Genomic DNA, 12133 nt, shown 5'->3' with positions numbered 1-12133 from the left:
TCCATTTTAAATGGTTTGTTGCAATTACACATACATGTGAAGTAGACAGAATTGTACATTGCTCTAAACTCTCCTTCATTGCTAAGTACAGGGTGGGCCATTTATATGGATACACCTTAATAAAATGGGAATGGTTGGTGACATTGAACACATTTTATAAGTGTGTTGGAGAAACTTGTAAATAACTCATGAAAGAATAAAGTTACGTAAACACACCATTGTTTTTCATGTGAAATTACCAATAAATTTGATGTGTCACAAGACCTGTTGTCCCAAGACCTCTTCCTGTTGAAAAAACAAAAGTTGGATCCAAGATGACCGACTTCAAAATAGCCACTATGATCACCACCCATCTTGAAAAGCCCCCTCACATATACTAATTTGCCACAAACAGGACGTTAATATCACCAACCATTCCCATTTTATTAAGGTGTATCCATATAAATGGCCCACCCTGTACAATGTAGACCAAGCTGTAATAAGGCCACACATAATCTTGTTCTTAGACAGTAGGCAAAGTAATTTCTAATGTTAAGGAATGGCTAGTTGATGTACAGGCCTGTCTCTGCATGCATTCTGGTTCTCATGCAGCAAGAGTAGACTTGCAAAAGAGACAAGCAGATAAAAAAAGAGGAGGGAACAAGAAAACAAACAGCTCCTGTGCTTCCATGGTGTCTATACTCCCATCCTTCTTTTCTCTAAGACATTTGACATTTCAGTTTCAAAGTCTTATTCCTCACCTAATGAACTGTACTTCATATTCTACTCTTCATCTTGTCACTGAACTATTGCTGACCTCAAGGTGGCTTTATTTATATCAAACTTGCTTACGGTTGTTTCTGAATGGTAACAACAGTTTGTGTGTTGCATGTGTCCATAACAAAGGCACTGCAGTAGGCTTTATTTTAATTTCAGCTATATACATAATGAAACAAAACAACGTTTCTCCTGATTCAGGTGTTACATGTAACATTTAGATTTAAGTGCATTTGTGCGATTAAATGCACACATGGGACACAGGCAGTACAAGACAAGCATTGCAAGAATAACAACAGAGATACAGACAGCGCTAAAAACCAGTGAAACAAGTTATGAAGATGCAACAATGTGAAAATGAGTGGAAAGTCCCTGAGTGTTTAGGTGTCTGATGGACTGTGTGATGAAGTTGTTGCACAATCTGGTAGTGATGGCCCGAATGCAGTATATTTTTCTGGATGGTAGGATGGATAAAGAGTGCATGTGAGGGGTGTGTAGAGTCCTCAACAATGCTGATGACTTTCCTGATACAGCATATGTGGTAAATGTCCATTGAGGAAGAAAGAGAGACTCTGACAGTAATGCAGCTGGTCAGAATGCTTTCATTTGTCCTTCTACAGAAGGTGGTGAGGATGGTTGGTGGGAGATGGGCTTTCCTAAACAGGAAGTACAGATGCTGCTGAGAGTCCAGGAGAGGTTCTCCTCTAGATGAACACTGAGGATTTCCACACAAGATCCGCCAATGTTCAGAGGAGAGTGGTCCTTCCGTTCTCTTCTGAAGTAAACAATCATCTCTTTAATTCTGTCCACATTCAGAAACTGATTATTGACCTTACATAGTCAGTTGTTGAACCTGCTGTCTGAAGGCTGACTCATCATACTTGCTGATTGGCAAACTTGATGTGGTTGGAGCTGTGCACCAGCAGGGGTGAACAGCATTGAACTGAGCACACAGCCCTGAGGAGCTCCAGAGCTCAGTGTGGTGGACACTGTTCCCAATCTGGACAGACTGAGGTCTCTCAGTCAAGAGATCCAAGATCCAGTTGCAGAGAGAGGTGTTCAGACCCAGTAGGCTTAGCTTCTCAACCAGGTGCTTGAACTGAACAGCATTCGTGCATAAGATTTCTTAGGCATCGGCACTATGGTGGTGGCATTGAGGCATGTTGTAACAATTGCGGTGCTCAGTATATACATCTGCCAGCTTGTCAGAACATTCTCCCTGAACACTCTTCCAGATATGTTGTCTGGTCCTGCAGCCTTTCGTGAGTTAACTCTGACCACGTCCACCATGGTTAGACACTACACCTGACCACTGGAACTAGGGTTGGATTTCCTCGCAGTCACGTTGTTCTGTGTGTCAAATCGTGCACAGCAATCAGCACATCTGGTGGAGGGGTCACTGTCGCAGGCAGAGATTTTAGTCCATTGGTTTGTGACTGCCTGAATTCTCTGCCACATGCGCCGTGTGTCTCCACTGTTCTGGAAGTGACTGTGGATTTTCTGCCCATGTGTACGTTTTGCTGCTCTAATGGCTCAAAACTTTTTAGAGATGCATGAAAATATAGCATAACCACATACCAGATAAAACAATATTGGGACAATTCTAATTTGAACTTTTTAAAGATCCGGCCAAAACAAATGGCTTGTGCTGCAAGAAGTCATGGTTTGCAGGTGATGCGACTACCATTTTTGTGAGAATCGGATATTTCTGCTGTACTTTGGTTTAATCAAAATTTATCCCGTCTCTGTAAAAAATTTTCAAAACATGCTCTTGATAATGGTGACTCATCACCTCCATTATAAAAGTGATTTTTACAAATGCAATTGCCAGATTAGGCAATTGTTTGGAATTCACAAGCCCTGGGGTTCAAAATAGCATCATCCTACCTTGCACTTGAGAAAGCTCTTCTGAAAACAGTGTTCCTGTGCATATTGAGAGGACCAGTAGGAGGGTTCTCCTATTAAAATAAAATGAAAAAACACTTGTAATATGTAATATTGTAATATGCAAATGTAATATTTCTAATAAGATATTCAGAAAGAATTCATGTCTTTTTCCACATTTAGTTATGCTACACCCTTAGTCCAAAATAGAGTAAATATATTTTTTGTCTTCAGAATTCTACACATAAACACCCCATAATGACAACGTGGCATATTTATTTAAAATAAAATTAAAAAAAAAGAGAATTGACATGTACATAAGGGGTAGTAGTAGCCTAGTGGGTAAAAAAAGTAGTTCACAATGCTTAATTGCAAAGCTTTTATAACTGATACAGTCTTGAAATGGCGAGCAGTCAAAATGACATAATTTTTTGGGATATAAAAAAATTATAATCATTTACACTAAACATTGAGTTATCGAGTTAACAGAAACATTTAGTCTCACACCCTAGTCATTTCCATATATGAATTTTGACTCCTTGGCATAGTGCCATCACCTGGCAAGTGAAAAGGTTACACACTCGCCTATGAATCAGAAGACCAGCTTTCCACTTACTACAACAACAACATTTATTTCTTATATAGCCCAAAATCACATACAGTATGTCTCAATGGGCTTTGACTAGCCCTACAAGTTGACACCCCCCACACTTGACCCTTCTGCACACAAGTAAAAACTCCACAAAAAAAAAAAAAAAGAAAGGAAGAAACCTTGGGAATGAGTGATACAGAGAGGGACCCCCTTTCAGGGTAGAGTGAACCTGCAAATGGTGTCAGTGCAGGGCTGGTGATGATTTGTACAATATTATAATAAGTCCTACAGTTCTAGGGTTGGAGTAAGTCCAGAATGTAGTCCAGTGTCATGGTCTAGATTACTTGTCCATAATGATGCTACTGGTCCACTTGAAGATCCCTGAAGCTGTAGTTGTAATGGTGGTGGTGGCTGTGGTGACCCTCTGGTTCATTTCATGCAATAAATGTCCTTGTTTAGCAGTTGTCAAGAACAAGGATTTATCTGCTTGTCTCTTCACTGGAGTCTGCCAGTAGTCTGGGTGCTTGATTCTGTGTCTCTGAGAAAACAAACAGAAGCAGCGGCAGACGGTGGCACTGTACGACCAATACTGAAATATGTGGGGATAGTAGTATATTGGTGTTACAGTGGCCCGGTACCCTAACTAGGACAGCCTAACTAGGGTGAATTTAACTTTATCTGTGTCTGTGTCTAACAGGGGGACTCTGTGATAAACTGGACTTTATAATTGACACTGTGTCAAAGTGAAGTGAAATGAGTGTCTAGGACCAGAGAAACAGCCGTTCCACAACTGCGGAGCTCTATAGGAGAAGGATCAGCTCCCAGCTGTGACATTCTGTACTTTTGGTACCAGTTGTTACCCTGCACCCATTAATCGAAGGGGACGTGGCAGGTCGTAAAGAACTTAAAGTTCACTCAGGTATTGAGGGGCAAAACCATTTAGAGCTTTATAGGTCAAAAGTAGGATTTTGTAGGCAATCCTAAATTTGATGGGTAACAGTGATGGGTGCAGTGATTGTAAGACTGGGGTGATGTGGTCAAATTTCCTGGTTCTGGTTAGAACTCTGGCTGCAGCATTCTGTACTACCTGGAGTTTACTCATGCACCTACTAGAGCATCCAGACAGTAATGCATTGCAGTAATCTAACCTTGATGTAATAAATGCATGGATCAACTTTTCTGCATCATACATTGAAATGATATTTCTTATTTTCGCAATATTTCTAAGGTGAAAGAATGCTATCCTAGTGACATTATCTACGTGCGAATTGAATGAGAGACCTGCATAAATGATGACAGATCGTAGATCCTTTACTTCAATACTTGGTGAAATAGAAAGGTTATCCTGGGTTATGATGTAGTCAGCCAGCTTATGTCTGGCTGCATGAGACCCAAGTGCAAGAGCTTCTGTCTTGTCAGGGTTTAACAGGAGAACGTCGGTGAGCATCCACTGTCTAATGTTCTTCAGACAATTCTCTATTTTGTTCAGCAGCTGCCTCTGATCTGGCATTGCTGACAGATACAGCTGTGTGTCGTCAGCGTAGCAATGAAAGCTAATACCGTGTTTGCGGATGACGTCACCTAAAGGTAACATGTATAGGAAAAAAAGTAACGGACCTAGGACAGACCCTTGTGGTACACCAAACTCTACTTTACTATGTGAAGACGAAACACCATTGATATCCACAAACTGATATTGGTTGTTCAGATATGATCTGAACCATTCAAGGGCTGTTCCCTTAATCCCAATAACATTCTCTAACCTGGCAAGGAGAATAGCATGATCGATAGTGTCAAACGTTGTACTCAGATCAAGCAGGACAAGCAGCGAGATGCGTCCCTGATCAGGGGCCAACAGCAGGTCATTAACCACTTTAAATAGCGCTGTCTCAGTGCTATGATGAGGTCTAAATCCCGATTGATATACTTTGTGGATATTGTTTCTATCTACATATGTGCTCAGCTGCTGGGCTACGACTTTTTCTAAGATTTTTTATATAAACAGAAGGTTGGATATCGGTCTATAATTTGAAAGCTGACTGCGATCAAGATCAGGCGTTTTAATCAGGGGTCTAATGACTGCTACCTTGATAGAACTTGGTGCTTAGCGACGAGTTAACAATTTTGAGGATAGAATATATAATATCGGGTGCTACTTGCTTAAGGAACCTTGTTGGAATCGGATCCAAAGCGCAAGTACATTTATTTGACGATGAGATTAGTTTAATTAATTCTTGCTTTTTAATAAGGTTGAAGCGTTCTAATCGGTGGTCAGCTATTTGAATATTATTTTCCATAAAAATATTGGTGGAGTTATTTGTTGTGCTTTTAATCTTATCTATATTCGTGACTATTTTAGTATTAAAGAAATTCATAAAATCATCGCTACTATGACGATATTTTGAGTGGGAGTATCAAAATATAACAAGGGGGGTTGAGTTTATTGTGTCTGATACATATTTTTAAAGCGATGAGGAAATTATCTGAGATCATTTCAGATTGCGGAAGATTAACTATTTCTTCTATATTTAAACCGAAGGTCAGTACAAGATCGAGCGTGTGACCACCTTCATGAGTAGGTCCTGTTATATGTTGGTTAACTCCAACTGAGTCAAATAAAGACAGGAATGCTGTTCTTAGTGAGTCTTCTAATTTATCACAGTGGATGTTAAAGTCGCAGACAATTAGGGCTTTATCCACAGATACAACTAAGTTGGAGACAAAATCTGTAAATTCACTAAGAAACTCAGAATAAGGTCCGGCAGTGGTGGCCTAGTGGTTACGGAAGCGGCCCTGTAATCAGAAGGTTGCTGGTTTGAATCCCGGTCCGCCAAGGTGCCACTGAGGTTCCACTATGCATCGCACCGTCCCCACACACTGCTCCCCGGGTGCCTGCCATGGCTGCCCACTGCTCACTCAGGGTGATGGGTTAAATGCAGAGGACAAATTTCACTGTGTGCACCGTGTGCTGTGCTACTGTGTATCACATGTGACAATCACTTCACTTTAACTTTAAGGGGGTCTGTAAATAATAAACAATGGAATGCTACAAATTTATTTTGTTTTAACCAAGTTTCGGTCAGGCACAGTACATCAAACCCCTGATCTGTAATAATTGAGTAGTCACAGCCTTTTCTCAATACTTTTTCGATGCAATTACAGCCTCAAGTCTTTTTGAATATGATGCTACAAGCAGTGATGGGCAGTGGTGGCCTAGCGGGGAAAGAAACGTATTCGTAATCAAAAGGTTGCCATCTGAACCGTCAAGGTGTCACTGAGTGACACTGAGCAAAGCACCATTCCCACACACTTCTCCCTGAGGCGCCTTTCATGGATGTCCACTGCTCACTAAGGGTGATGCAGCATTTCACAATGACAACTACACTTTCATCCAGGATGTTTTTGTACATTTCTGCAGTCGTTTTTACCTCTATCCTGACTAGTCCCAGTTCCTGCAGCTGAAAAACATCCCCAATGCATGATGGATGATGGTGCCACCACTATGCTTCTCTGTAGGAATGGTATTAATCTGGTGATGAGTGGTGACAAGGTTTCCTCCAAACATGATGCCTGACATTCCCATCAAAGAGTTCAATATTTGTCTCATCAGACCAAGGAATTTTTTTTCCACATGGTCTGAGAGTCCTTCAAGTGCCTTTTGGCAAACTCCAGGTAGTTGCCACATGCCTTTTACTAAGAAGTGGATTCCTTCTGGCCACTCTACCACACAGACCTGATTAGTGGATGTCCTTCTAGGTTTTTCTGTGTCCACCTCCCTGATTAAGGCCCTTCTCCCTGATCGCTCGGTTTAGGTGGCTGGCCAGCTCTAGGAAGAATTCTGGTCATTTGAGCTTCTTCAACTTACAAATGATAGAGGCCACTGTGCTCATTGGGAACTTCAAAACAGCAGAATTATTTTTTATTTTATATATCATTTATATTGTATTTAATATTAGAATAAGTGCAATCAATGTTTCACAGAAAACCATCAATGTCATATTGATACACTACAACACAGTACATGGTGCACACAACGAAATGTGTCCCCCGTGAAAGGTGCCTGGGGAGCAATGTGTAGTGTTGGTACCTTGCTCAAGTGTACCTTAGTGGCATTTAAAACTGCAACCTTACAGGTACGAGTCCACTTCCTTAACTGCTATACCACCACTGTCCTAATGTGGGGGTGGCAAATTCATGAACTGCATGAATCAGGAAATTTTAGTATTGGCCATCTGAATAAAAGGGACAATGTATTAATTGCCTACAAAACACAGTACAAAAGAGATTTGCAAATAGGCTGTGACAAAGCTAGAAATACCATGGTCTTGAGCCCACAAACATAGAGTAGTTATGGGACAGGAGATTTACTAGAAGCTGGCCAAACCCCAGGGGTAGAACCCTCACCTGGTGGCCTGGCAGTAAAGAAAGCAGAAGGTAATGGATTAGAATCAACCAGCCAAGATGCCATTGAGGTACCCTTGATGAACATACTGCCCCAGGACAGTATAAAGAAAAACAGTATATACAAAGAAAGATCAAACAGAATACGCATAGTACAGTCAGGGGGAGATATATTGTTTTTTGCAAGCATCGAATTAACTACCCTTTGTTAAATCTCTAACTGTAGATCAAATGTATTTAAGAGTGTCAATGAAAATTTGAGGGCCAAAAGTTCATTCTTTTCTATTCAAAAGCAAGCATTATAGCCATATTCATAGCCCTTGACTAGGTCTGGTAAAATGGTTATAGGAGAGGATTGTTGAGAATATTATTTTCCATCATATTAACAATGGCAAATATGGGAGATTTTAAATTATATGGACAATACAAAAATTGAAAAGATAAGACAAGTAATGACACTTTACAACAATGCCATTTTTGTCACATTTGATCTGAGTAATGTTATGATCCTTCTAGCCCTAGTCTGCTTTTGGTCTTGGTCTTGTCTTCGTCTTAGTGTCTCTTGGTCTTGCAGTGTTGGGAGATTACATTGGAAATATCATTTGTTACAATTTATCCTATTTGAAATGTAACAATAGTGTAACTATTTAAATTATGGAACTAATTACATTAGATTAAACTTTTTGTTTACTTTTGTAAATTCCGAATTAATAACTGTTTGTAATTTAGAAATTTTGTAACCTGGCAGTGTTTGCATTTACCTTACCTTACCCTACCTATATAGCACTAAACATTGACTGGTACTAAACTCCTTTAAATACATGAATTATTATAATTGACTCATTTAATAATGATGTTATAACCTCATTTTACTGTAAGATCATACGGAGATAAACCACTGCTATATAAAATATTTACAATTAAAGACTACTGAATAATGTGAAGAACTTTTGGTTGGGGGTTCCTCTGCTCATCTCACCTCAGGACCCGTTCACAGTCAAAACACACCTGGCAGGTCTGTAACATAATGTTTGCACCCCCATGCTTCACAGTGGGTATTGGAAGGTTTTCTGTTCAAATTCTGAACCACCATGGTACCACTGAGCAAGGTACAGTTCTCACACACTGCTCCCTGCCTTTTGATGTAGTGACACATTCTGTTTTTTTGTAAACTTCCTCTCATGTTTCATGCACAAATGTGACACTTACATTGCAAGCCCTGCCCCTGATATTATCTGTTTATTTTCAGAATATATAGTGTTATAATGTTTTTGTGCTTATTATATATTTCAATGAACACCAGAAAAGAGACATTGTTAAAAGATTGTTGTGACAAAATACAATTTATTTCTTATATAGCCCATAATCACATACAGTATGTCTCAGTGGGCTTTGACAGACCCTACAGTTGACACCCCCAACACTTGACCTTTCTGCACACAATGAAAAAAACCCACAAAAATGACTAATTACATTAGAACCATAATAAATCAGTGTACTTTTACTATTGGTCTAAAGTACATTTGAAGCAAAATATGTTTGAACTTTTAAAGGGAAGACTACTAAAGTAAAATTTTACCTTGGGTATATCTACTTTAACTCAAGTACACAGTTTGCAGACAGTCTATCAATGGATATAATCTCCTATCAGGACAAGTACAGCTATTGAAGCACTAAATATGACCAGCGTTGTAGAGTGCAGATGTATTGAGTGCCGCTCCTCGTAGATTTGTTTTGCATGTATTTTCTTGTTTGTAAGGTCTAGTTTGCAGCCAGTGAGAGCAGAGACGGGGCCAAAGGGCTGGGGCGCAAGTCAGAGTAAAACGCCACAGACTACGACCACCGATGCCAAGCAATCCTGGCAAACGTCCAGTCCTTGGACAACAAATTGGACGACCTCAGAGGACGACTTCATTCCATATAGAGCTGAGTAACTGCTGTGTTCGGTGTTTCACAGAGATATGGCTAACTGAGAGTATTCAAGACCATGCAGTCCAATTGGAGGGGTTCACAATCAATCAAGCTGATCGGACAGAGATGTTGGGGAAGAAAGGAGGGCGGTGGCATGTGCTTTCTCGTGAACAACACATGGTGCACGAATGTGGAAATTATTTCACGTCACTGCACTCCAGACCTCGTGTACCTGCTGATAAATAGCTGAGAGAGTTCAGCGAGAGTTCTGACGGCGGTATATACCATCCCTCTGCTACACCACCCCTCTGCTACGTTCCCTATACTGGCTCCCAGTAGCTGCGCGCATTAGATTCAAAATACTGATGCTGGCCTACAAAGCCAAACATGGAGTAGCACCATCCTACCCTTATTACATCTCGCACTGCACCTCGTATTGTTCAAGCCTCCAGTACTGCTCGCCTGGTCCCTCCATCTCTGAAGGTACGAGGAAGACACTCATCTAGACTCTTCTCTGTCTTGACCCCTCGGTGGTGGAACGAACAACAACAACAACAACATTTATTTCTTATATAGCCCAAAATCACATACAGTATGTCTCAATGGGCTTTGACAGGCCCTACAGTTGACACCCCCCACACTTGACCCTTCTGCACACAAAAAAAACTCTCTCCTAGAGAAAAAAAAAAAAAAAGAGATGAAGAAACCTTGGGAAGGAGTGATACAGAGAGGGACCCCCTTCCAGGGTAGAGTGAGCCTGCAAATGGTGTCAGTGCAGGGTTGGATATGATACAATGATAAGTCCTACGGTTGTAGCGTTGGATAAGTCCAGGATGTATTCACTGTCATGGTCTAGATTACGTGTCCATAATGATGTTACTGGTCCATTTGAAGATCCCTGAAGCTGTAGTTGTAACGGTGGTGGTGGCTGTGGTGACCCTCTGGTTTGTTTCATGGTATGTCCTTGTTAAGCAGTTGTCAGGAACCAGGATTAATTTGCTGGTCTCTTCACTGGAGTCTGCCAGTAGTCTGGGTGCTTGATTCCGTGTCTCGGAGAAAAACAAACAGAAGCAGCGGCAGACGGTTGCACTGTACGACCGATACTGAAATATGTTCTACCCCTTGAGGTCAGAACAGCTCACTCACTGAGCACTTTCAAACAGAAGCTCAAGACCTTCCTCTTTAGAGAATATTTAGATTAACTTGTAACCTTCTTATTGTCTGACTTATGTATAGAAACTAAAACAGAATGATTAAAAAGATTGTATTCATAGTTGGGGGTCCTAATGAACCAGAACTGATCACTTCATCGATGTGTAAAGCGTCTGCCAAATGCCTTAAATGTAAATGAAATATATCCAACCGCAAGGAAACACACAGCGCACTCTGAGTGTACTCTTTCAGCTGATCACCAGAATGCGCATTGTTCATTGTCTCTGGAGATTTTGACAGGGTGAATTTTAAGAGCGTGTACCCGAAATATCACCAACATGTCTCCGGTCCCACTCGGGGAAACAACACGCTCAACCACTGCTACACGGAACACCTCCGATCACAGCGCGTTGCTGTTACTGTTAACTACAACAACAACTCTGTTCTCCTTTGTTGTCCCTGGCTGGTGGAACAACTTGCCCTGCTCCGTTCGACTAGCTGAGACTACTACCACCTTTAAGATGCAGTTGAAAACCTACTTATTCAAAAAATATTTCAGACAAATCTAACACTTACACACACACATGCGTACACACTGCAGAGAATAAATAAATAAATAAAAGCACTTAGCACTTAATCTCCGAGCATGTTCTTTGCTTAGGCCTATCGGGGCTCTTAGTTTTTGTAAACTCAAAATCTATAGAAATTGAACGAGAATTGCTGGTGTCTTCCTCCTGTAAGTCGCTTTGGATAAAAGTGTCTGCAAAATAAATTTAAGTAACATCCGCAAAGCTGCCGGTCCAGATGGAATTTCGCGTTGTGTCTGAAAGTTGAGTCATGGCAACTGGACTTTCTTTCTTTAACATCTCCAGTTGCCATGACTCAACTTTCAGACAAGTTCACCTGGATGACTGACAATCTTCACAGACAATTTCGGGTCATGTATTGAAGGTGTGCAGTGAGAAGCTGTCTGCCATCTTTACAGACATTTATAACACCTCCCTGCAGAGCTCAACTGTCCCCATCTACTTCAAAAACACCACCATTGTGCCAGTTACCAAGAAGAACAAAGCCAGTGGCCTTAATGACTTTTGGCCTGTTGCACTAATAGTGCTGCATGATTAATCTAATCGTAATCGTAATCGCGATGTCAGTCTGTGCGATTACATGAACGCAAAAAGCTGCAATTTAAATGATTAGTACATCGGCAACATATCCGATCCATTCTCTCATTCTCTCAAAGTTTGCGAGCTGACTGAAGTCTCCCTTCAGTCGGATGTGACGTGTTTGGTCACATGACTTTCAATTCGGTTCAAAGGAGACCTCAGATTGGTGACTGGGTAGACGTCGCATGACGAGCTGCATCATACGTCAACGTCGCTGCCATATTGCGATAGGCTCTGCTGTGGCATGAAGCATATACATGTCTATGGAGAG

At 41.0% G+C, this 12133-nt stretch overlaps 1 protein-coding gene across 10 annotated transcripts in view; it reads right to left on the bottom strand.

Moving 5' to 3' along the window:
• col24a1 (collagen type XXIV alpha 1 chain) overlaps positions 1–12133 on the bottom strand; it is a 98412-nt gene that overhangs the window by 80486 nt on the left and 5793 nt on the right. For all 10 annotated transcript variants that reach the window (XR_003751619.1, XR_003751620.1, XR_003751621.1 and 7 more), the window contains exon 2: positions 2644–2714. Coding sequence is in view for 7 of the 10 variants with exons in the window: in XM_029000025.1 (XP_028855858.1) it covers positions 2644–2714 (71 nt within the window). In the remaining 3 variants the exon portion in view is untranslated. The remainder of the gene's footprint in view (positions 1–2643; positions 2715–12133) is intronic.

This window comes from Denticeps clupeoides, chromosome 13 (assembly GCF_900700375.1).
Source record: "Denticeps clupeoides chromosome 13, fDenClu1.1, whole genome shotgun sequence".
Taxonomy (NCBI): Eukaryota; Metazoa; Chordata; class Actinopteri; order Clupeiformes; family Denticipitidae; genus Denticeps; species Denticeps clupeoides.
The sequence above is the reverse complement of the archived record's forward strand: the minus strand, read 5'-3'. Positions and strand labels throughout refer to the sequence as shown.